Raw genomic sequence first — 27,388 nt, 5'->3', positions numbered from 1 at the left:
AAACAATGAATACAAATGCACCCAGTGAGTGTTGAAGCTGGAATTTGATTTTGCTATGGGAAAGCCACACACATTCAAAGGATAGGACAGGTGTTATGCTATTGGCTGGAAGGTGCCAGGGAAAGGACTACCAGGGCACTGGGGAGAGAAGGGGGGACTAAAACAAATGGAACACAGTAGGCAGGAAGTTGAGATACAGGCAACTTTGGGAAGAAGGGCCAAAAAAAATAAAGGTCTAGGAAAAACATACATAGGAGGATGAGGCAAGAAGTACTACACTCTGTTAGTGGGGGGAAGCCCTTTATATGTGAGAACTAAGGATACTAAGCAGGCAGAGAGCATTGAATTTTGAGCTTCTTATTGAAATTTAATCCTAATCTATAGCTTGACTGCTGACGGAGTCTCTCCACCCATCCACCCTAGCCCTGCCAGGTAGCTAAGGAACTGTGCTGACATTTTGAATTCCCACCACCGACATGTAGTAGAATTACAAGTGCAAAATGTTGGAAGAACCCTCTCTATTAAAGATATTTGGAACCAACTGCAGAGTCAGCTTCCCTCTCATGGACAGGGAGAAAAGCTTTCTTTTGCAAATCTTACAAATATTATTGGACGAAGCTTGCCCTCTGGCTTAGTATGTCACAAGTTGAACTCTGTACTTCCATGGATTTATCAATTTATTACCTATCAGTTATTTCCATCAGTTGATTATTTTGCCATGAGCATCAAGGGTAATATTGTTCACACAGTTGTCTATGAAGTGTATACTATAAAGTACTATAGGAAGACCTATCGACTATTACAAACTTAATGGACAAGTTAAAACATAGACAGCAAGAAGGGAAGAAAAGTAAAGAAGATGACATTGCTACAGGACTGCAGATATTACCAAATACATCCTACACCAGTGATTTTCAAACTTTGATCTATATATGGACTAATGCCGTTTGCAAATGGGCACCTTTAAGTGTGCTGCAAGAGAGCCAGCTGAGTCTTGCTGCTTGGTGGGACGCTCGTGCTTCTTCCTCCAGCAGCAAACAAAACTCCACCCTTCTAGCAGCATACGGCATAATCTGCCTGCAAGTAACGAAACCCCTCCTACACAACAAAACAGCCTGGACTCAGCTCTCTTGGCCGTGCTGGTATAGCTTGCAGGCAGACAAGAGCCCCTCCCAACCTTTTTTCTGCTTTCAAGCACAAGTCCAGATGGCAGGCAGTGCTCTGCTCTGAAAGAGGACATGTTGTTGTATAGCCATGCTTAGCTTTTCCAATGCTGGGTAGGAGGAGCTGTGCATGTGGCAGGGTTGGGCATGTGTGAATGCATTGGTATGAATATACAAGGACAAGGAGTTAGGTAAAGCTATGTTAGAAATACAGTTCTTTTTAAGATCTGATAGCTTTAGCAATATATTTTACTCATTCAAGTTCTAGTTCATTATAGTGGCAAAACAAGTTTTAAAACTAAGTTGCAAAATAAACCAAACTTGAATTGAGTCAGTTTTTCTTCTAGCCATTACTGCTTAGGTGGCCTTTAACCATCTCTAGTGCAGTGTAACCAATGTAGTGTAGTGAGTATCAAACTAGGACTAAGGAGAACAGAGTTCAAATCCTGCACAGTGGTGCTGCATCGGTTATACAACATAGGAGCCACCTCGCAGCCATCACAGGGCTTTTTCCCAAAGCTGCAGCTTGAAGAAGTTAGGGACTTACCCTGACTTTTTGCCCAGAATGAGGTGAATACAGTGCATCTGCCATCTATCCTCACTCCAGAGTTGTGGCGGAGGCATTCCGGATGGATGGCGACTCCTGATTGGTAGCCATCTGCTCAGGCAGAGGGCAGGGGACGTGCCCAGCGTGCCAATAGCTGCTGGAAACCCCGTGCTCAAACTCTGTGCCGGGATTAGCTGCCGCCACCCCGCTGCAGAGAAAGCAACAGGTTTTGCTTAAGGCTGCGGCAACCCACACGGTATAGGCAGCCCCCTTGTCATAGAGCTCACTGGGTGGCCTTGGGCAGTAATGCTCCTTCAGCCTGAACTACCTCACAGGGTTGCTGTGAGGATTAAACGGCAAGAGAAACCTTTTTACTCTGTTTTGAGCTTCTTATAGGAAGTGCAGAATGAAAATGTAAATTGTGTCCAACACTGCACCCAACTGTATGTCCTCTCTCTGCTGATTAATAATAAGCATTTACATAGTACAATTCAAGTATTCAAAGCACTTAACTTTAGGAATAATGTGTGAAGTTCAGAGCACTTCACACATTATCTCAATAATCCTTACACTACTGTAAGGTAAGCCATATAGGGCACGATGGGGGAAATTAGGCCTGAATGTACACGTGGACATATGCAGGCATCATTCCCCAAATCCACAGTTCCCTAAACAGAAAGAAAAGTAGAATTCGATTAGATTTTTGACCACACTTTGAGAACCACTAAAAGAAAACTATACATACCTGTGACAGCACATTCTGGCAGTATTTCTGAAGGAGGATGGCACTGATTCCATCTCACATGCCTATCTCAGAATATTCATGCCAGAGCCAGCAATAAACATAGGCTAGGGTTTGCCCCATGGACTGCTTGCTGTTGGCAGGCATCATGCAGTGATAACTTTGAGCCAGTTCACACATGAAATTTCACCATTCATGAATCAAGTGATAACTTGCAGGTGTGATGAATCTTAACCACACAGATTAACTCATCATTGAATGGCAAGTAAAAGAAAGGTTTCAAAGGATGCAGTCAAACTGACTGTCTTCAAGTACTGAATAATTAAGAGATGTGAGAAATGGGGAAGAGATATACAGTCGTGTGTGATTTGTCCAAAGTTGTTTTCACATAGGACAATAAAAAATACCTTTGAGATTCTCTCCTGCTATTCATACCGTGTGTGAATGTTATTAATGTGGGAAAATGCGAAATAGAGACAATACAGATTTTCTATATGCATTACAGCCCTATGTAAGTGAAAACCAATTTTAACCATGTGAAAACGGCCACAGAAAAATCACTATATGTAAAAGAGACCCAACTTTGCTTTCTTTCTACATTTCCAGTGTTAGGTGCTGTACAAAGAATATGTTGATTTGATGCCTGAATGTGCCCCGAGCAACATAACTGTAACTACAGGACAATTTTAAGTGTTCCTGCAGTAGCAGTGATATTACATTAATCTCTATGTTGGCACTCTGGAAAACTAAACAGGATTTTAATACTCACGGAAATATTTTGCTTGGCAGACAAATTGCTTTAAAGTTCAAGGTGAAGAAAAACTTCCAAATGTTATCTTTCTACAAATCTTTCAAACTAATTTGTAGGAAAATACCTCCCATTTGTAACTGTTGCAAAAGATCTATCCAGAAGGTGCCTTCTTAAAGAAATTAGTAGAGCTTTTAGCAGTGCAACAATAAAAATAAGACAGTAGCAGAGAATGAAGCAAGATCATATTCACCCACAGACATCACTTAATTACAAATCCACCTGGCCACAGAGATGACCTTGCAATAGCTACCCATGCCCTGGTAAAATCCAGGCTATATTACTGCAACACATTATACATACAGCAGTCTCTGAAAAGTGTTTGTACTTGAACTGGTTTGGCAGCCAACCTTTTATCCAGCACTTATTACTGTGGTCATTTTAGTCCAATGCTAAACAGTCCACTAGGCTTCCGATTTTCAAGCACAAGTCAAACTCCTGATTTTGATCTTTAAAGGCCTAAACAGCTTGAACCGCACTATTTAAAGACCTCATCCTCCCGTATGAACTTGCCTTACAAGTGAGATCATCTTCTGAGTCTCTTCTCTGAGTGCCCTAGCCTTCAGACATGAAGCAGATTATGGCATAAGGTAGCCTTCAGATGTAAGGCAGATAACTACCAAAGAAAAGGCCTTTTCTGTGATGGCATCCAATTACAAAACTTGCCCCTAGACGTGTTCACTTCATGACTTCGTTGCTATCTTTGGGGAGCCAAGAGAAATCTGTTGTGTTCTCCTGTGCTTTTAAAACTATTTCAGAGTCTCCTATTTTTATCTAATGCTCTGCTTATCTGATGGATTTATTGAAACTGGTTGATTCTGTTGTTGATTTCTAATGGTATTTTATGTTTTATCTGCTTTGTAAGCTGCTCTGAGGGATTTCTTTTGATGAAAGATGGGATATAAATGTCTTAATAAAGTAATTAATAGTCTCCTGGATTCCCTCTTTAATGCTTATAATAAAAGAGATTTATCTAGTGATTAAGGAACAGGATGGGATTCAATATAGGGTGTGCACACAAGACCATGTGATGTGAATGTTAACCCTTCATACATTTTAGACATCCTTTTGCATTCAAAATGGAGGCAGCATCCCAAGGTTCCTGTTCAGGAACTGCTGTAAACCTGAATTCTAGCAGTGGTATGAAGAATAAAAGAGGTATTTTTTCCTGTATTTCACATACAGATGTGTAGGATGTGCTCATGTAGGCAGTGAGCAGTAATTGTCAAAATGTAGAGCCTCAAAATGCAACTCTGACTATAGCTACCACGTCTTTCAAAGTAGCCTTCTACCCCCCAAAGTAGCCCTCTTTGAATGAAAGAAACCCTCTCTTTTAAGGGCAGCTGCATTCCACAATAATGTATTAGTAGTAAGTAGCAATACTGTTTACCCACCCTCTGGAAAACCCTCCCTCGTGCAGTTCGGGAGGCGGAAAATGTAATGACTTTTAAATGCCTCCTAAAAACGTATCTTTTAAAACAAGCCTTCCCTGGACTGTAATTTATTCTGGTTTTATGTGATTTTAAAGTTTTAATATGGATTTTATAGTTTTAGTTGTAAACTGCCCAGAGAGGTTTGGCTGTTGGGCAGTAGAAATATGTAACAAATATGTAGTAAGTAAATAAATAATAAATGAACTGAGTGACAAAGAGAAGGGTATCTTTGACACATCTCTTTCCCAGGCATCAAAGAACTTCCACACTTACTTTTTTAAATGAAGGGATAGCTAATGACCCAAGCAGCTTCTGGACAGTGTTGGGGAAGATGGCATGAGCCTTCTCTGCTTGGAGCACTTGCTCTTCTAGGAAAGACACATGGCGTCCAGCCATTTTCACAAATGCCTAGAAATGTTGAAAAAGTTAATGAGATTGCGCCCTGGCTCAACACCCTAGTTTTAAGAAAATCACTCCTGGGTTGCTGTTTTCTCCAACAACCACAGTGCTTTTTGTGAGCAATGACCACACCAAACCAACACATAAAACATGCAAAGTAGACAGAGGCTATACCAACCCTCCCCGCTTCTGATTGTGGCTAGTCCAAACAGAACAAAGGGAAGAATCCATGATGTGCAGCCACCAGTCCTAAAATCTCTTCACTGGCTGCCAAGTAGTTTCTGGGCGAAGTATAAAGTGTTGGTTATCACCTTTAAAACCCTACGTGGTTTGGGTCCAGGCTACCTTAGGATCGCCTTCTCCCATACAATCCGCCCCGCACAATCAGGTCCTCTGAGAAGAATCTACTTCGGCTAGCAAGAACTAGATTAACAACTGTTACCCGGAGGACCTTCTCTTCTGCTGCTCCCAGACTGTGGAATAGCCTGCTGGAGAAGACTCATCAGCCTGACAGTCTTTTAGCATTCAAGAAAGCTATCAAGACTGATTTCTTCCGGCAGGCCTATCCAGTAGAATTTTAGGATATTTTTAGTATGTTTTTAAACAGTGTATGCCATGTTTTTAATCAGTATTTTGCGTATTTATGCCTGTTGTTGTTCCCCGCCTTGATCCAATTGGAGAGGCGGGTAAGAAACAAATTATTATTATTATTATTATTATTATTATTATTATTATTATTATTAGTGCTACACTGGTTTTCTGAGGTCTAGCACTAATGTTTGTCCTATGAGCTATAAGCTTTCTTTTTTTAAGGGAGGCCACACATGACCACTAGGTCACAATCCTGTGTAAATAAATTATGGAGCTGTGCACTGCACTGACTTGCATCCTTTCTACCCTTAATCAACCAGTAGGTCTTTCAGGTTTGAACTTGGCTGACTGAATGCAGGTTTACTTGCCAAAGGGAATCAGGAGAGTCATTAAATTGCAAGCCTTGTTAAGTGGGCAAAGTTGCTGAATATACTAATTGTAACAGCATTATACTACACAGCTGTGTAGGATTTGCAACTTCTTTATTTTATTTCTAAATTGAGTGGTCACAGAATTTTTTTTCAGTATGAAAATGAGTGCCTCCCAACCGCAAAATGTTTTTTAAAAATTAGAATGAAAAATTACACCAAGAACATATAAGCTGACAGTAAAACATATCATAATCATTAAAGCATGTTTAACATTGCCACCAGAAATTCTGAAGCAGTTTTCTGTTTTCAAAATTGCAATAAATTGCTTGAAACCAGCTGTTGGTGGATTTTGGCAGCAGATCTATCCATCATCTTTCCTACCTCTCAGTCTTTCAGATAGTATCCAACTACTTTTTCCAGACTAGAAAGTACCCAAATGCTTTAACAAACATGCACATTTAATACAGAAATTAACCAAACTGGGCTTTAGCATCATAAAAAGAAAGATAGCATAAAGTGGAAGATATATACCATCCCATTCATGGACATTGCTATTTTAAATTCCTAAGGACCAGCACTTCAGAAAGTTTTTTTTAAAAAGCATTTTCACATCAGAAGTTCTTTCAAATGCACAACTGTTTGAACAAACATTACTTGATGTAAGTAACAAACCTCTAATTTATCCACTTTTGTATAGATGCTGCTCATTTCTATCACCTTGGCTTTAATTAGTGGAATTGCTTCATCCAAAAGTTGGGATGTATCACTTCTAATCTGCAAATACAAGAGGGAAAAATATGTATTAGAAAACTCTCCCATTAAATGACAGAACAACTTTCACCCAATATTTAGAAACACAATACCATATTCTTTATACCAATGTAAGCTGAACCAAAGAAAGTTATCATCGTCTCCATTTTGCATCCCGCTAACTCAGGTAGTTGAGTTAGTGGGAATTCAAAAATATTTACAGAAAACTGTGTCTTGTAGTATATTAAAGACTAACAAATATATGATGACATAAGGTCTAATCCAATCACAAATTCATTAGCCTTTAAGATCCTACAAAACTTGCTTTCGTTGCCACAGACTAACAGCTACCTTTCTGGAAATATTTAAAAATTACTGGTTGGAGGAAACAGAGTAGGGGTTAGAAACTGACCCTGAATTGCCAAAGACAAACAAGCGAAGGTTGCTTCTTAATGCTGAAAGTGGTGGAAAGAAGGCCATTTGGAAAGCAACATAAGTACATTTAATACAAATGCAGTTTGCAGATATAGACAAAACAAAGAAGATATTAATCAACTGGAAAACACTGAAGGCAAACCCTACTCCACTGCAAGGTCAAAGCAACCATCTTCCTGTGAATGCAGAAATGAATAATTGATACAAGATGCAGAAATTCTTTTCTTGACAGAAAACAGCAGAGTGAAGTTTGTTTTAGGATCATATTAACTAAGGTACTAATGTGGAATCGGCACATAGCAAATGCAAATGTGCCTTTTGGGATGGCAGTATCATCTGCCAAAGCTTGATTGCAAGCAAGGTAAACAACAGATAAATTTTCTCATCTTGTTGCATGCAATTTTCTTCACACCTCAAGAATGATTCTGGGGCCTTGGGGATAGTGGTCATAGGCCTCTGTTCCCCAAGCAATATTCTGTATCACTCCACAATACCCCTTTCTCAGAGAATTCATATTGCTCTCTGCAAAACTCAGGCATCCTGTATAACAAATATTATGTAGTAAACCCTTTCTTGATCTCCTTCCTTGCATTCCCCTTGCTGAAAAAGCACAAGTCCCTGGTATGGAGAAGAAGACAAAGAAATGGTTAAAGTGCAATCCAAGCATGTTTAGACAGAAAAAAGTGCTATATCTCCCAGCATTCCCCAGTTAGCATGGGGAATGCTGAGACTTGTAGGACTTTTTTCTGTCTTAACATGTAATAAATAAATATCCACCATTCTAATAAGTATATAGAGTGTTGGCCAAATTTTTGAAATAGTTAACTCTTTTGATGGTGGCACTAGATAACCAAAGTGCAAGTAGGAGACTGACATCAATGAAATCGGAACATACAATTGTAAACCCATGTGCAATTTAACCTTACAGGGAGTAGAATGTGTAGCTTACCAATTAAAGGCACAATGCTATGCATGTTTAGATAGAAAAAAGTCCTACAACTCCTAACATGCCCCAGCCAACATGAGAGCCGTAGGCCATTTTCACTCTCTAAATATGAATAGTATTGCACCCTGAATTGAATATCAACTGAGAAAGTATTACTATTGAAGGACTACATTAAAATAGATTAATGCACTGGAAAATATGTTGTCACAATTTCTGAAAGAAAAGAATTGCTACTGAATTTGCTACACATATAATTTTAATTGAATAAATAGTATCTCTTCTCTGGTCCAAACTTGAAGGTACATATTAATACCTTCTCACTGTGTATCATGACTTGGAGATGTAGCTATGCTCCACAAATGGGATATTGCAAGATTCTAATTAATAGTCCTGCCAGCAGCAGTATGTCAGTACTTTTACTTTACTTCTATCAGACCATCAAGTTCTAGACAAATTCATGAAAGATAAAGCTATCAACTGCTATCAGACATGATGGTTATATATCCAGTATCAAAGGCCTCTGTATACCAGTTGCTGGGGAACACAAGCAGGAGGATGCTATTGTGTTCATGCCCTGCTCGTGGGCTTCCCACAGGAATCTGACTGGCCACTGTGGAAATAGAATGCTGGACTAGATAGGACTTTGGTCTCATCCAGCAGGGCTCTCCTTATGTTCTAGAAGCATGAAAAAGTATCTAGTTTTATTTGAAGGTGACTATTCAACCAGAGCTATACCAAGGTATTCGGATAACTATGTATATTTCAGACTTTGAAGGAGCCACAAGTGACAGGAAAGATTTGGTTTTTTTCATTAACATGGGTTCTACAGAGTGGAAAAAAGAAACAAAACCCTGTAGCTACAGAAATAGTTAAAATACTAACTGACTAGGTCTGACCATTCTAGAAAAGAGTCACAGCTCGCATCCCATCCTAAGCTGGTAAAAGGTGTTCTTAAGCTACTGACACCATACATGTTTCCACCAATAGCAACAAATCCAAGAACATTCCCAAGCTGTGAACCTGGTCCTTCATGAGGGAGTGCAACCGCATCCAGGATTACCTTCACACCTATCCAGATCAGTACTTTCATCTCATTTGGATTAATTTTTGGCTTCTCAACCTCATCCATCCCAAAACTGCTTCCAAGCACCTGTTTAGGATTTCCATATTCCCCTTGGGGTTCATAGGTGGAAAGCAGAGGTGGACCTGTGTGTCATCTGCTAATGGGCAAAAATGAAGCCCAAACCTCTTGATGATTTCTCCCATGGGCTGTATGTAGCAATTAAAGAGCATGGGGGATAAGATAGAAGGCCATGGGTTGGAACAAAAATCCCCCATCATTATTTTCTGGGATCAACCCCCAGGAAAGTCTAGTACTGTGCCTCCTAATCCCAATCCAGAAAGGAAGTCCAGAAGGAGACCACGGATGGTTTCAAAACCTGGTGAGAGGTCCAGAAGAGTTGCACTTATCCCATCCAGCCCTGATGCATGGCAACCAAAGGCATTTCTGGCCAAAACCAAGCTTGTAGCCTGGAATGGATCCAAAACCACCTGGAGCTGAGGTCACCTCCAGCACCTTGTCCAAAAAGGGTTTAGAAATTGGATAAAAGTTGTCACAATTAATCAGATCTAGGATCATGTTATTTTAGCAAAGGCCTCACTGCGGCTTCCTTAAGTACAGTAGGTACCACATGCTTCCATAAGGTGTTCATTACCTTTGAAGTCCAAGACATCAAATTTGCCTGGGCAGCTTTTACTATCTAAAATGAGCAGAGATTCAAAGAACAAGTGCTAGGTATTAGAACTCCAAGTAGCTTGTGCACATTCTCAGGTTGCACAAGCTGAAAGGTATCAATAATTTTATGACTAGAACAGCGTTCCCCAACCACCCTTCTAGATGTTTTGGACTACAACTCTCAGCATTCCTGACTATTGGCCATGCTGGCTGGAGCCAAAGAGAGTTGAAATGCAAAACATCAGGAAGGCACCAGGTTGGAGAAGGCAAGACTAGATAGTGTCCTAGCTACATCCAACTCAGACTTTGTTAAAATGATGACATCCAAGTCAGCACTAATGTAAACGTTTTTCTTTTTATACAAAATAAAACAAATCTGACACAACATGCTTTTGAAGATTCCACTATTTGATCTCCTGGATTCTTATGAAGATGGCATTATACCACCTGAAGTAACTGGCTGGCATTGCATAGATGCAATGGTGACACAGAAATAAGATTTCTTTGCCACCATGACTCCCACAGAGTAAGTGCGAAGATGGGGGTCTTACTTGTGTTCAGTACTGTGCTCACAGCTAGACTTCCACCTCCCTAGGAATCAGCTACCTAGGGAGGTTGTGGGCTCTCCCACACTAGAGGCATTCAAGAGGCAGCTGGACAACCATCTGTCAGGGATGCTTTAGGGTGGATTCCTGCATTGAGCAGGGGGTTGGACTCGATGGCCTTGTAGGCCCCTTCCAACTCTGCTATTCTATGATTCTATGATTCTATGATCTTCCCTCTAATAATTTCATTGCCTTCAGCTCCTAAGAATACGAGAAGTGTCTTTGGATCTTAGGTTACGTCTTATTTAGCAAAAACTATTGGATGTTGCAAAATTAGAAAGACAAACACTCACTTCCTAAAATGCAATGGACTGAGGGCCTAACAATGCTTTCAACATTTGAACAGGTGGTATATAGACATCACATATGAATGGATATTAGTATCTAGGCTTCCTTTATGTATAATTCCTTTATGTATAATTATTATGTATAATAATATAAAGTTTATGTATAATTCTTAGAAAGCTATATTTTCATATATACACACTTATTTTATATGCATGTACTGAAACTGATACATTCAAATCTATGTAGTTATTATTATTTTTCTTTTCCTCTTTATGGTTTTTGTTGTTTTGTTGAGATTTTATAATAAAAAAAGAATACCAGAAGCTAATTCAGTTCTATTATTTAGCCAAGGTAGTTTTGGAGCAATTGTAGTAGTACTCCTAACCCTCACTCCTAAGGAGGCTATAGGTAGCCTGAGGTTTCAACTTGAAAAGATAATGATCTGACCATGACAACAGAGCCAATACTGCCTCCCCTGCCCACATATCATTGTCACTTAGTCCCAAGCAGAATGCCAGGTCCAGAATGCAACCTGATATTATCTGAAATAGGCGTATGGTTGCATGGCAGCCATGAAATCCCACAACACTACAGACAAGGCAATCCCAGCATGGATGTTGAAGTCCTCCAAGACCATCAGCCTTGGGAGATTCAACACCATTCCCAAGAACATCTCCATCAACTCAGGCAAGAGACTGTTGAGCAGTGAGGTGGATAGTACACCAACAGAATTCCAATCCTATCCTGAGTAGTAGTTCCATGTGATTCAGTCCCTACCAATCAAGGCCCTTATATCTACAAATATGAGAAATTCATTAATAAACTAGCAGAGGAGAGAGTTTTGCATAATTTATCCAAGGTTCACCTATAGTAGTGTACAGCTCTGAAATGAAGTCAATGCTTACTCCTTTACTCCACTGTGTGGCTTTGAAAAGAAAATATGATGTCATATCTGTCTAATGCAACTGATTTCATTTTATAAATTTAACAAGGTTCCTTTATAATAAAAAAAGCATTCTTTTTCAGTTCACTCTCTTGCCAAAATGTTGCTTAAAGTTAAGACTCTCATAAATCACAGGATGAAACGTATATGAATTTATGCAAATATATTCATAAAGAATCACTGTGTCAAATAATTGTGACAACTATACCTGCCCAGAGGAGCAGGATGCAGAAAGCAGCTAAACAAATTCGTGTAGAATGTTTTATTGACTCACTAATTGAAACAATGCCTCCATTTCTTGATGACAACAAACAAGGCTATAAATCCCTTGGTTTATTTTTACGTGCAAGAATTGAAGTGAATCTGAAAGATGACATGAAATTTTATTAGGCTCAGATATTGTTTTATATGCTGCTGGAAGGAACCTGCTATCAGAAGTATTTAGCATTGCAAAGCACAAATTCAGCAAACTAAGCACAGCACTTCGATGCTGTCAGATAAAGTCAATAATCTATGTACAATTATTCACAGCCTTCAAATTACAGAAAAATGTTTTCATGGGTAAAGCAAAGATGAAGCAAACAAACAAAACCGTATATTAGCACTTGCTATAAAAGAGATTGGAGGGGAGGGGGAATCTCCAGGGAGATCTGAAAGTTTATTGAATCTACCTAAGTGATCTTTAAATGTGTAAACAGTCAAAATGCCAATAGAACAAAGTATGTCCCATTTAAAAACTCAGTGTAGGCAAAAGTATCAACGAAACTCTCTCAATAAAGAATCCAAAGGGGGAGGGGGGAGAAATGTGACTATTCCTTCAGTGGCCCTCAAACTTGCAAAGTATTGCACAGCCATGAACTCTTTGTCTGAACAGCTCCAAGCTTAAAACAGAAACAAGCACTATAATCAGATCACAGCACACCTTTGGCCCATTATTTTTAAGCTACTTGTATTTTACAGGTTGGTATATCTGTATATATACAGCAACGTAATGTATTGTACAGGTATGGATATATATATGTATTGGCTGCCTATACGCTTCCGGTCGTAATTCAAGGTGTTGGCAATGACATTCAAAGCCATAAACAGCCTGGGACCTCTCCCTATATATGCCTGCCCGAGATTTGAGATCCGTTGGATGACCCCTCCTCTGCATCCCACCAATGCAAGACATACATTACCATGGGAGAGGGCTTTTTCTGTTGTGGCACCCCGCTTGTGGAATACCTTCCACTTGGAGGCCAGACTGGCACAGACACTGGCTTCATTTCGGTGCAGTTAAAACATGGCTTTTCATCAAAGGCTTCAAGGGCTAAATTCTCCATGGTTACACATAGTTTTAATTGATTTAATTGTTTTATTGCTTTTTAAACATTTCTACTGGTTTTGTTAATGATTTAACACATTTTTAACTGTGTAAATCATTTATGATTATATTATTCTGATTTTACCTGTATGTCACCCTGAGATCCCAGTGATAATACAGTGGGATACAAATATTTTAATAAATAAATTTTATATATACAAATAATATGGTAATGTTGTCAATATCAGTTGTATAGAGTGAATACAGTAAATGAGTTAAGTTGGGAGGGGGAGTGAGTAAATGGAATATGTTCACGATCGTATCTCGGCATGTCTTTCAGATATCTCAGCCTGGCTGCTTCATCGTCGTTTGAAACTTAATATGGCAAAAACTGAACTGCTTGTTTTTCCTCCTAAACCTTCTCCTCACCTCTCATTCTCTCTTACTGTCAACGATGTCACGCTTACTCCGGTCAAGGAAGCTCGTAGTCTTGGCTTTATATTTGATTCCTCGCTCTCCTTTACTCCTCATATGGAGGCAGTAGCTAAATCCTGTCGCTTCTTCCTGTATAATATTGCCAGGATTCGACCATTTTTGTCTGTCTCTTCTGCCAAGACTCTCGTTCACGCACTGGTTATCTCTCGGTTGGACTACTGCAACCTTCTTCTCTCCGGCCTTCCTTCGTCTCACATCAGTCCGTTGGTCTCTGTCCACCACTCTGCCGCTAAGATCATCTTCTTGGCCCGCCGCTCTGACCATGTCACTCCACTTCTGAAATCTCTTCATTGGCTTCCAATTCACTCCAGAATCCAATATAAACTTCTCCTGCTGACCTTCAAAGCTCTTCACGGTCTAGCTCCTGCCTATCTCTCCTCTCTCATCTCACACTATTGCCCCGCTCGTGCTCTCCGCTCCTCTGATGCCATGCTTCTCGCCTGCCCCAGGACCTCCACTTCCCTTACTCGGCTTCGTCCTTTTTCTTCTGCTGCCCCTTACGCCTGGAATGCTCTTCCAGAACACTTGAGAACTACAAACTCAATCACAGCTTTTAAAACTCAGCTAAAAACTTTTCTTTTCCCTATAGCTTTTAAATATTGAGTTTGTTCTAACTCCATACTGTTAGCTTCACCCTACCCGGTGCCTGTTTACACTTCCCTGTGCCTGTTTGCATTCTCCTTCCCTCTTTATTGTTTACTACAACTTTATTAGATTGTAAGCCTATGCGGCAGGGTCTTGCTATTTACTGTGTTATCTGTACAGCACCATGTACATTGATGGTGCTACATAAATAAATAAATAAATAAATTAATAATAATAATAATAATAATAATAATAATAATAATATATTATTGTATTTCTATACTGCCCAATAGCCAAAGCTCTCTGGGTGATTCACAAGAGTTAAAACCATCACACATGAGGCTAGAGGTTGAGGGAGGAGTTAAGCATAGGATAAGTATAATAAAAATAGAGACAAAAACTTTAGTGCTTTATTGAACACACACAAATACATCTTATCAACTGTTTTAAAGTGTTATTAATAAATAACCATTTATTTTGTTCATCAACATACAGTGTGCCATCTATCATTCAAGATAGTCAATGTGAGATAAAAGGTATATTGTTGGGAATATAAGGTGGCAGTGGTATTTACAGTGTTCAAATTCTGGACGGAAAAGCAGTATTTCCTTGATCTGGGCTTCAAGGTGTATAAGGGGAAAGGTTTGAAGTGAAAGGATAAACCCCCTCTTGTACACCGCAAACGTACCCATAGCCTCAGGGAAGGGGTCCCTAGGGGAGAGGTACGACAGAGGCTTGCCTGGCACCTAGGATTATGTGTTTTTAGGTTCAACAGCTTTTAATCTCCCATGTATTTTTCCTACTTCGATTGTTCTGGTGATTTTAGTAAATTGTTTTTAGTGCTTTTAGCGTTTTTCATAATTACTTTTGGGCACCCTGTAAATTTTGAACTGAAGGCAGTATAGAAACATTGTAAAATAATTAAAATCCCCCCCGCCTCCCCAAAATAAGTCTCCATCCCTTTTGGTTTTACTGGAAACAGTGGCAAAAGTGCTAAAGGACAGGAAACAAGAAGTCAGGTTAAAAAGCATAGATTCATGTTAATTTAGTCATTTGTGGAAATTTTTGTTTTGTTTTTTGTCACAGGATTTTCCAGTTTTGCTTATGTAAAAATGGAATTAAAGTGCAATCTGACTCGTGCCTAGCCAGAAGTAAGTCCCACTAACTACAATGGGGCATACTCCCAGGTAAGTGGGTGGAGGATTGCAGCCCTAAACATTGGCTCAGTCCAGACAACACATTTCTCAACGGTGGTTTGAGAACTCCACAGTGGGGGTTTTATACCACCGTTGAGAAATGTGTTGTCTGACAGGAAAACTCCACTCAACAGTAGAGGTTTTTTTGGAAAACACTCCACAAAGAATATTCGTGCTGTGCAGAGGGGAGTTCCTGCATAACCATTGTGTTGCATGTTGTGTGGCGGGCTCCGTGGAGGTTTCTGTTGCGTTGAGTTGACTTTTCCCACTGGTTACAGAGTTCCCTGGCAAGAGCGGCAAAAGGAGAGAGTGCTGCTCTAGGAGAGCCACCAGGATTGCTTTTTTGCAGCAATGGCTGATGGGATACCATCAGGAGGACCAGGGGAGGAGAGAGGGTGGGAGAACTGTCAATCAAACATTGCAATGGGTTTTACTCAACTCCACAGTGCCCCACAGTCACACAACGGTGGAGTTAGAACATGTGTGAGGAGTACCTCCTAAAAACTCAACCACTGGGTGGAGTTTTCACACTGCATTGACTAATGCGTTGTCTGAACTGAGCCATTATGTTGATTGTTTGTCTCAAGGAAATCATAATAGACTCTGAATGACTACAAAATGGCCAGTCTAACAGTAAATAGAAGATTAACTGTTTCAACATACATTCCATATTGCAAACATATTTGTTGATTTTAGGAAGGACTGCTACAGCATTGCTCCCTAGACTGGGTTGATGCATGCCATAATTTTCTTACTCTGCACGTGTACAGTACCTAATAAAAAGGGGCCCAAATTGGAGTGCAGAGCATTCCATGTCAACTAAATATTTTAAATGATATTGCCTTATAAAGCCGTGATGAAGGATGCCATTATCATGTTGTTATGTTGTTGGGTGAAATGAGTTTATAGCTATGGTATCCAAAAGACTGCACTATTATCAACACCCTTCCCACATCTTAAATCGCTAGCTGGAAAGAATCCAATCATCATGATATGACAGCATGGAACCTCCTGAGAATATGCTTGACAACCCCCTCAAATGAAAAGTACAGGACCACTAGCGAGCACATTTTCCCAAAATGACCATTGGACAGCTGTGAACTTAATGTCATTAGACTTTATCCTCTCTAGAAATCAAGAGGGGGGACATACAGAACTGGGGGGGCGACTAATAGTAACCTTTTACAGTGCTTAAACAGCAACTGACAGAAAACCATAAGATGATCCTGGTTCCTCGATGTGCGTATGTATGGAGCACATGAAATTTATAAGCAGAGAGCACTAGTCTAGGCCCTTAAACATTAGTGCACCATAGTGCCACCTTGTGGCTCAGCCATCACTGTTGTCTGTAATAAAAACCATTTCAGGAAAGGTTGTTATCAAGATGGCTGCCTCAGGAAGTGTGTGTGTGTGTGGTGCGTGTGTGTGTGTTAGAGAGAGAGAGAGAGTTCGCTCCCTCTCTCCCCGGCTGACTGCTGGCTGGCTGCTGCCTTGCCCGAATTGCATGGTTTCTAAATCACTCACAAGATGGCCTCCACAAGAGCCTAACACAGAGAAAGCAGTTACTTTCTCCAAAGTCTTCAGGAACTGAACTAAGCACATACCATATCAGTCATTCCACAGAACTCATCCAGTCTTATTAACATCTCTTCTATACATTCTTCTACTTCTTTCATCTGAAAAGAAAAAGAGATAATTTATTGTAGTTACATCAATGAAAAAGAGAGGCAACTACCTTCTAAGAACAGATATTAACACAGACTGTATTCCAATAAAGCTGTAGCACGTCTTAGTTACCAAAATTAAATTCCGACAAAGCAATAAAATAATTACTTGCTATTTGGCAATGAGATACAAGAACACACACATACAAGTTCAAGATGTTCAAGAAATTGCTGTTTTCAAATCTAATAGCTTCCTAAGATTTTAGTCTCTCCATGACAACCCTCGAGCATAAGATGTCCTAATTTTGTGTATTTCTAATGGTCCCAATAAAGTACCAACACACTGTCCATGGATAGATCCATTTTCCCTCAGTGGAAACTACTTACTTGATGATGGTAGCCATTTAAGAACCCAAATCCATTTCTCCAATGTACAATAATCACTGGATTTGAATAACGGAATTCTTGAGTGTAATTTGAAACAAATACACATTGGAACCCAGCTTTTAACTTTATTTTTATTTACTTCAGAATGGCATTTCAAAGGAAGTTGTTAAGTATTCTATAGTAAAATTGGAAAAAAAGCACTAAAAACTCTTAGGATAGCTTGTTGTAAATGCAGGGGGAGAGTTCAGTTGCTTGCAAATTCAAAAGTTTCCTCTCTATTGTGTTGACAGAACTTTCAAACTGTAGCATGTTCTTTATAGAACAGTACATTTTGTCCAAATGTGTTGATCAGAAGGATCTGTTGTCATAAGAGCCTTCTCCAACCTGGTGCCCTCCATTTGTTTACACAATGTTGGGTGTTGTTGTTTACCCAAACACCTTAAAAAATCAAGATGTTAAGTATCTGAAATGAATTCAACTAGAGTGCTCTGATAAAACTTTACGCCTAAAGAGAAATAAATCCCATTGAGTTCAATGGGACTTACTCTCAGGGAGTGTGTTTAGTACTGCAGCATTATTTTGATTTACAGCCTATTGCCCTAAGTACCTTTCTTGGAGCTTGCCAAGGCATCCGACTCCTACTTAACAAAATAAAATTAACACATTTTCTTACTTGCAGCTGGGATAATTTCAAAGAGGAGTTGCCAGCCGCTGCCATCCATTTTCCATGAATGCCTCTGGGCCACACATGGGGCTCACAGGCATTCTTTGGGAAATGGATGTGGCAGGTAGCTGCAGTGCACCCAGCCATCGAGGGAAAAAGGAGCTCTTATTGCTGCTGTCTAGTAACTTGGGCTGGAGAGAACAGCAGGCAGTTAGGAAGTGCAAAAAGGGAGTGAACATTTAGAAGCCAGCAGAGGGTTTACATTGTGTGTGTTTGTATGCCTGAATGATGTGGGCTGCTTGTGTGTGAGGAACAGGAGAAATAGTTTCGAGATGATCCAGAGAGGGGAGATTTTGGAGGGATCCTGAAAGAGAATGAGTCTGAGATTTTGTGTGCTTACAATAAGGAGAAGAGAGAGACGTGTGTGTGTGTGTGTGTGTAAGCATAATAGATATATGGGTGGGTTGCTTTTATGCATGTGTATGAATGGATGGATGTGTGTGAGAGAGTGAAAAAGAGAGCACATGTACAATCACTGTGGCCGAGACGCACTAGGTTGCTGATCCAAGCCCTGCCACCATGGATACTTGCGTCAACTGAACTTGGTAAAGGCGGCTTGTTGGGAGTGCTTAACAAAACACCCAATAACCCTAAAACAGGTGGCCTTCAGACTATGGAACGATCTCCCTGACAAGGCTCGCCTGGCACCAACGCTACTATCTTTCCGGCGCCAGGTTAAGACTTTCCTCTTTGCCCAGGCATATGGCAGCACATCTTAATCACCCACATGTTTAGTTTTTTAACAGTTTTTAATGCTTTATGTGTATATGTTGTGTTTTAGAATTTTAAATTTTGTATACTCGTTTTTATCTTAATTTTAGAATTTCTGTAAACCGCCCAGAGAGCCCTAGCTATGGGGGTGGTATAGAAGTGTAATAAATAATTCTGGCTAGTTTGTTAACCAACCCAACAACCCACCCTTGTCGGGTTCAGACAACACGAGAAGCCGTGCCAGCGAGGGTAATTAAGCAAATCAGCCAGCATGCACTCAGCATGGACAGGGTAGTTAACAAGCCACTGCGGCTTGTTAACCACCCTGTGATCATGCAAACCAGGCCATGGGGTGGGTGGTGGGGGAATAGATCAGTTGGTGGTGAGGGGGGCGGGCAGGGGAGAGAGAAATAGTTTGCCTTCTGTGAATTAGGTTTCTCTTAGCACAGAAACCTGTGGATTCAAAAGTGTTCTTTTGTGTACTGGGGCTCAGACCCCACCTCTCTTGTACTCATTCTTTTGGAAATGTTACTAGTCCTTTGCGACTAGCTCCAGAGGGCAGGAGAATAGCAAGGGAGGTGGCGCTGTACTAGCTTATCTTTCAGTTCCTTCCAAATGTAGATTGTATGAAAGAGATCTCTGGAATGTGTATGGAAAAAAACAGAGCCAAGGCTCTGACCTCATAGCCAGCAAACTGAGCAATCCTATGGCCCTCAAGACACTGTCTAGAGCCATAGGATTGCTGTCTCTATTTTTTTATATAGTTAATTTTTTATTGTAAAATTTCAACAAAACAAAAACATAAAAAGGAAACAAGATGGACTTTAAATTTCTTCTAACTTCTATTTTAGTTAAGAGTAAAGTTTTCCTCAACATGTTAAACACTTGTGGGTTTTATATTAAAATTCAAGGAGTAAGATCATTCACCACTGTAGGAAGCCAACAGCTTTACAGCTGCAGACTGAGGTCCAATCATAAAATAAGGTTGGTTCCTATGGGGAAAAGTCTTATGCAGATCCACATTGCAATACTTTTACCATATGGTTTTTTTTGTGTGTGTATCCTTCCTATATGAGGACTGATTTTTTTAAAAAAAATAACCCACTTTAATCATTAAGAGAGTATATATACTGAATTAGATCCAGGAACTGCCTTCTGTAAGGGGAAAGCACCTTCCCAAGAAGAAGGGCTCTGCTTGCAGACGGTCCCTCTGGTCAATTTTGGGGGATCCCCCTCCCTTCACACTGTTCACCCCATTCAGCAAACTATGTAGCTTTTCAGGGAGCTGGGGGATTGCCATGGGAAAGAAGTGATGGGGAATTCCATGTCCACCAGCACAGATAATCCAGCATAAACCCAGTTCTAAGCCATTTTATACTAAACATGCCCTTTTACTTTATTTTTATTTATTTAAAAGATTTGCGTCCCGCCCTATATCACTAGGATCTCAGGGCAGCGTACAGATAAAACCATACAATATAAACAATAAATATACACAGCTAAAAACAAATTAAACCATTAATCAAGTTAAAACCAGTATATAATTTAAAAACCATAAAAACAATTAAAACAGTTAAAACAATGTGCAAGCCTGGTGAATTTAACTTTTTTCATCTTTTTGTGTCTTGAACACTATAGAATGGTGACATTTCATAAACAGACAATAGTGCTTTAGGAGTAAGCAAAAATATAACTGTACACTACGCAATAATCAGTAACTTTGCACATGTCTGTGCCAATGGACATAATTCATATACATTTCTATCCGTGAGAATATTATTTACTACATTGATGCTTATAAAATGCAGATTTACAGGCCTCTATAAGCAACCTCAGTATCCAACCATTCAGACATATCTGCATGGCTAGGGAATGCTGGGAATTGTAGGACTTTTTTCCTGTCTAAACATGCATAGAATCATGTCCTTAAGCACTAAAACAAACATTTGAGAAGCAATACTTGTCAGAAGATGGATGGCTTTGTACAGCATCTCTATATGTGGCCTATGACACCACACTGACCTTCGCGCCTCCCTCTGGTATGGGCCCTAGCAAGGTTCTAATGCACATTTGTGAGCTCATTTAGTCCATATAGAATTGAACTGAACATAAAAGAAAGTCAGCAGCCACATACACACTCTGAAGGATTCATTTGACCGCTATCTTTTAGACTCAAAAGAACAGAGTCTAGGAGCAGTGGCACAAATTCCAAGATCAGTCTGCTCACCCTTGCCACTGAAGTTGTCATGGTAAGAACTCTAAAGAATGAAGACTGTGATATGGGAAGGCACAGATTGGACATAGTCCAGGGTAAAAGGACATCTTGTGAAAGCATGCAGAATTTCATTCAGAGCTTATTGGAATTGTCCCAGGTTCACAGGAAACCATTATCTGTAAACTAAGGGGGAAACATTAAGCATCTCATTAGTTAAAATAAGATTTAAAAATATCTGGAAAGCTTATTACCATCACCTGTTGTATCTTGCCTTGCTTCAAGGAAATCAGAGCACAAAGTAAGGTAGTTTTGAGAAGCAACTTGCCAAAGACCACAAAGTTTGCATAATCGCAGGGTAGTTAATAAGCCAACATGGTTTGTTAACCACACTGTACTTGCCAGTCAGAACAGCACATGTGTTCTGGGTGGTTTCTTACCCACCCCAGTAAGTCACCTTTGTCAGGTTCAGATGGCATGAGAAGCCGTGTCAGTGAGGGCAACTATGCAAATCCAACTGAAATGCACAGGGTGGTTGTTAATCAACCTGCAACTGTGCAAAGCAGGCTAGTTTCATAGCTAAATGGAGAGTTGAATCTGGATTGCCATGTCCACACCTTTATCTTTTTCATTTGGCAGACTCCCAAATTCCTACAGGACTCTTGCATTATCTAAACTGTCCCTACAACTGTAGCAATTGCATTAAAGCGAAGTCTGATGCCACAAAGAGCTTTTTATTGTTGTGAAATAACCTTACCTTGCTACAGTTAATCGCAAGATGTCTAAACCAAGCCAAGGTTAAGCCCAGGTTCGCACAATCACAGGGATAAAAGAAGCCATAGGGGTTTCTCTCTCTGTCCGCATATGCCACGAGCGTTCTGATTTTTTACATAATTACCTGCGCTATAACACAGGTTGTCATGTCACCTGAACCAGACATGCAGCAATGGGGATGGCTTTGTCCCCACCTACAACCCATGACTGTGCTGCATGCTAACTTCAGACGACACGCCAACCATGCTGCAGCATGGGTAATTATGTAACCCGCCCAGAGGGTTTCGGCTATGGGGCGGTATAGAAATTTAATAAATAAATAAATAAACAACCTGCACACGTGCAGGGGCGGGGGAGAAGCCACAATGGCAAACCCAGTGTAAGGGTCTTGTCAAAAGCTAGCCAGGTTAAATCATATTGTGTAAACCTGTACTTCACCCTAAAATAAGGCATGATGCAGGTGAAATCCAGATGTGTTGACAGCAAAGCAGTACAAGGCTATTTCATGTTAGCTGCTATATAAAACCTTTTTTTGTCATCACTCACTCAATTTAGTATTTCACAATCGGTGTCAATTCAAGTAAAAAGATTAATTAAAAATATACCAACGTAACAGAAGAAAATGTACCACATAATTACATAGTACTGACTCTTTAAGGTGCAATGATTAAGGGGGCAGCATAGGCCCAAACAAAGCCTACATCCTGTTCAACAATAATGCTGCAAATAACAAAAACAGGAAAGAGAAGACTGAACCCCTAGTTCATTTATTCATCTTTTTTCTAGCAGCTTTGGGAGGTCATATTCGACAAACTACGTTAAAACACACCTCTCAAAACATACCTTTCAAACCTCTGCATGTGGTCACTTAATGAGAAGATTGGTTATTAAGTCCACTAAAATAATTATAGAAAAGTATGTATTACGTGATAAACAACTGATATATCTACAGCAATATGAACAATAAAATAATAAAAAATCAAGCACGGTTACAATTCAAAAACAGCAGATTCTTGTGGTACCTCAAAGACTACAAGGTTTATTGTAGCATATGCTTTCATGGATTAGATTCTACATGACCAGAAACACACAAAGTGTGGTCCTCAGTTGCACACACACACACATACAAAGAGAAGCAAATTATAAACAGGAGGGCAAGAAGGTCATGAAATATAACAGATACAGTAGATCTACTGCATAACTCAACTAGATACAACAACACAGTGACTGGGTTTACACAAAATAATAACCCACACTCAAGGATTGAATATGGACTGTCATTGAACCATGTGGTGGTGTTGAATTGTGGGTTTTGTCTGAACTTACCCATGTTAGCAAACTATGGTTTGTTAACCACAAACAACACATGAAGAGAATGCAAGGTTTGTTGTTGGGTTGTGAACCAAGGGTTGTTCATGGTTAACAAACCATGGTTAGTGCAAACAACATGATAACTCATGTTTCAACTACCCACACTCAACCAATACTCAATACTTGAATATGGGTTATCGTGTTGTATGAACCCAGTCATACACTCATTGGCTGTGTTCACACAATAAGACAACCCACACTCAAAGTTGAGTATCAGTTGAACTGTAGGTTTTCATTGAACTGTGGGTTGTTGCTGAAACATGAGTTGTTGTGTTGTGTGAACCCAGGTATGCTAACAAACATGGTTTGTTAGCGCAGTTGAGTTCACATCACACAACCAATGGTTCAATGACAACCCATATTCAACTTTAAATGAATCATAGAATTGGAAGGGACCACAAGGATCATCTAGTCCAACCCTCTGCAATGTGCAGGAAAACCAATTAATCCATCCATGAGAGGCAGCTATCCAGCCTCTTCTTTAAAATCTCCAGAGATGGAGAACCCATAACCTCCGAAGCTAGACTGTTCCACTAATGTATAGATCTTACTGTCAGGAAGTTTTTCCTTATATTTAATGGAAATCTAGGTAGGTGGATTGTCATGTTTTGGGTTATCATGTTGTGTAAACCAGTCTTTCACAACAGACAATACAGTTACTGTGATAGCACATCTTTTGGAGCTACTCTACTACCATAACCTGAATGGATATAGGGACAGAGTCACCATCTGGGTTTGTGGCCCACTATTGCTAGTAATTAATGGAACATCGTTAAGTGAGGGCAATCCTGATATCCAAAGCCTCTGAGAAGGAAGTTTAAGTGTCCAAGATAGACTGTAGTTAATTGACAGCACATTGGGAGTAGCTTTAGCTGTGAATGTAGACAATAAGTATTATTTTGCCACTTTCTCTTCTGGACCTGTCCTGTAGTAAGCAGCTCCTGGATACCAGTTTGAACTTATCAATCTATCTCTTCACTTCACTTTTGTGGATAAATCCTGATGTAAATCCTTCAGCCAAAAGTCCTTGTTCAAGAAAATAGAATAAATGCAGCTGCACATGGGAGGCATTGTTATTGGCACTTCCTGAGCCAGATATTGTTATTGACTCTGCTTCCGGATTTGGTCTGGGGGATGGGTACTCCTGGGGAGGGTTTGCTCTTTGTCCCACTAGGCCAAGACAGCAAGAACCTGAGTAGACATTAAGAGAAAAGTGAGGAAGTCTATTACTTTGTTCTAGGGCAGAAAATCTACAATGTTGAAGCCCACTCCTGCCAAGACTATAAACAAGCCTGTAGGAAAGTAGGAGATAAACGTGTTAAATAAACATAAAATGAGCGAGTTTGGCTGCAGACAGTAGGTTGTATGGTGTGCGCTTTGTGGAAACTGAAAGCATTGAGACATGTATAGCAGTTAATAGGTTTCTAATACAAGGTGGGGTTAAGTGGGCAATACTTAGTGGGGCTGCTACGCCTCCACTGGGTCCTTGTGGGACCCCCACTTGCATAACAGGGCTTTTGGAAATGCTTGTTTCTGAACCAATACATTCCAGCTAAACTACTTTCTGTGAGTTCTGCTGACCTGCCTTGTTTTGGATCATTGTTAGAACTGCAAATGCCCCATTGAGCAATTGCTGGGTCTCACAAACACACATGCACAATAGGATACTATTCTACATGTCCACTGTATAGTTACACTTTGGTGTTGAGAAAATGACTATTGACTATTCAGACTGATGGTGAGATGGAAGCGTTGAAGACTGGTGGAATTTCTTAAGGACCAGATCAACAAGACTAGCTTCATTCTCAGGAGTCTGCTATAGAATAAGCCCAGAAGAGGAAGTGATAGAACACTGGTTGTTGCCACTTCCAGCTCCCAGTTAAATCAGAAATATACAGACTATTCTGGACAGTAATACATCTCTCACAAAGGTCTTGGGTCTGTTACTTAAGGCATTTTTCTCCCAGCTAGTCTTACTTCAAGGTTTTGGAGCCTGGCTGGAAGAAAAAGGAATTAGAATGACAAATTACAGCAAGGTAAGCTGCAGGCTGTCCAGTTCGCATGTCATAATGGCAATTCCTGGGTTGTTTAACCCAGGAATTGCAGTTATGGTAGTAGTGTGCTTATCATTTCTGCTTTTAATCAACAACCCAGAAACACACAGGATAGGTTCCTGGGCTGTATCGTGACATCCAAACCTGGAACATCAGGCAGCAGGAGAGCTTGCATCAGCATACTTATGGCACTATAGTTCAAATCCTGGATGACTTCCCCAGCGGCTTCTTATAGATATTGAAAAACATACAGACAGGACAGAACTTTGCGTTTCTCCATAACCCAAAGGCCACAGGGTAAAACAGAAGTTCACCAGTATCACAGACTGAGTATATCCAGACAGGGAATAATAGAATAGTAGAGTTGGAACGGGCCTACAAGGCCACTGAGTCCAACCCCCTGCTCATTGCAAGAATCTAAGTTAAAGCGTACCTGACAGAATAGAAAGGAGCCAGCTTTATACCAAGCCATCCATGCCAACCCCAGGCAAGCAACCCAGAAAGATAGCAGTCAATAGTATCAAAGACTGCTGAGAAAGGTCCAGGAGAACCAAGAGAGTCACATTTCCCCCTTCCATTCCCCACCGTAAATCATCCACTAGGGCGGGGTGGGGGCACAATGTGGATCTACAGATGTTTTAGACTTCAACTCCCAGCATTCCTGACTATTAGCCATACTAGCAAAGGCTTCTGGGAGTTGAAGTCCCAAACACCTTTTGCCCAACCCTGCACTAGGGCAGCCTTCCCCAGATTGGTACCATTCAAGTGTTTTTGGTAACAACTCCCATAGTTCCTGTCTATTAGCCAGGCTGGCTGTGTATGATGGCAATTGTAGTTCAGAACATCTAAAGGGTGCCAGGTTGGAGAAGGCTGTACTAGGGTAAACGAAGCTGCTTCCATACCAAGATCATGATTGAAACAGATCTAAATGTAGCTATATTGCACTATGATGCATTTTTATTGTATCGATATATTCTTCAATTGTCAGCTTTGATTAGAAGTTTGGCCAATGAGATGGGAACGCACAATTTTTAAAAAAATAATTAGAAGTTTCACGAACGAAGGCTACTAAGGCTGCCTTCACCCGCTACCCGCCCTCAAGAAGGAGGGGGGCTGGGGAAAAGACAGGGATCCTCCCAGTTCCCAATCCTAGCTTACACATACACACGTTACTCCTAAAGCGTGGCTTTGAAAGCTCATCTTCAAACATCTCTCACACACATCGCCCCTCAAACACTCAGGAGCCCCACACCCACACCCCACTGGCGGGGGCCCTCCTTTTCCCCAGACGTAACTAAGCAACGCTTTCCAACCCCACCAGACGACCCTCAGGCCGCGGCCATCAACCGCCTCCATACCTCTTCCCCGGCCTCAGGGACTAGGCAGAGGGCGAGCCGAGCCTTGCTCTCCTCCTCCTGCTGCTGCTGCTCTTCTTCCGCCGCAGCCCTCATGCGAGGCTCCCCGTTCTCCTCTTCGGGAAGTCCCACCGTGCAGCCACCGGCTGAGAGGAATAAAGAGCGGGACGACGATGAGAGTCTGGAGGCGGCGGCGGCAGCAGCTTCAGCTTCCCCCTCAGCGGTCGCAGTGCTCATGGCAGCCGTTCGCGCGTTCCCTGGGCCCGGAGACCGCGACGAGGCTCGGCTGCGGCTCCCTCACAAAAGCCGGCGGCCAACCAGCCTCGGAATCCACCCCCTGCTACTCAGCCCCGACAGCCAGGGTTGGAGGCGCTCGGTTGGGTCTCTGTTCTCCGCTGGCAAGGTCGGGGCTCCCCCTAGCGCCGAGGCCTCCGCTCTGCGCCGACGCCCCTGCCGCCATCGCCGCCCATTTAAAGAGCTCCATCAGGCGAGCGTATTTATTGCACGCTGTTTACTGGCCACTCAGGGGTTTCCTCGGCCCGTCTCACAATGCCCTCTGACGCCCCCAGCGCCTCCCGCCCCTTCTAGCCTTTTTCGTGCCACAAAAAACTACCTCAGTAAGTCCAACTTATTTTTTAAAAACGGAAGTTGCCGCTATCTCCTGGCTCCCGTCTATACGGAGGGGCCTTGCACCCGCATTTGCCTTCCTTCCCGGCATGTGCACGGGAAGGAAGGCAAGTGCGAATTTTCCTGCCCTGCATATTCAGATTGGGGGTTGTCTGGTGCTTCTTTAAAATA

General features: G+C 41.0%; 1 protein-coding gene across 1 annotated transcript in view; it reads right to left on the bottom strand.

The window, feature by feature from the left end:
• Positions 1 to 26,827, bottom strand: part of BCAS4 (breast carcinoma amplified sequence 4) — a 62,577-nt gene extending 35,750 nt beyond the window's left edge. The window contains exons 1-4 of the mRNA XM_063141550.1: positions 26,594 to 26,827; positions 16,943 to 17,014; positions 6,727 to 6,828; positions 4,967 to 5,101 (exon numbers count right to left, since the gene is read on the bottom strand). Coding sequence (XP_062997620.1) covers positions 4,967 to 5,101; positions 6,727 to 6,828; positions 16,943 to 17,014; positions 26,594 to 26,827 — 543 coding nt within the window. The remainder of the gene's footprint in view (positions 1 to 4,966; positions 5,102 to 6,726; positions 6,829 to 16,942; positions 17,015 to 26,593) is intronic.
• Positions 26,828 to 27,388: the final 561 nt, after the last annotated feature.

Source organism: Elgaria multicarinata, chromosome 1 (genome assembly GCF_023053635.1).
Source record: "Elgaria multicarinata webbii isolate HBS135686 ecotype San Diego chromosome 1, rElgMul1.1.pri, whole genome shotgun sequence".
NCBI lineage: Eukaryota > Metazoa > Chordata > Lepidosauria > Squamata > Anguidae > Elgaria > Elgaria multicarinata.
Note: the sequence above shows the minus strand (reverse complement) of the source record. Positions and strands in the feature narration are given on the sequence as shown.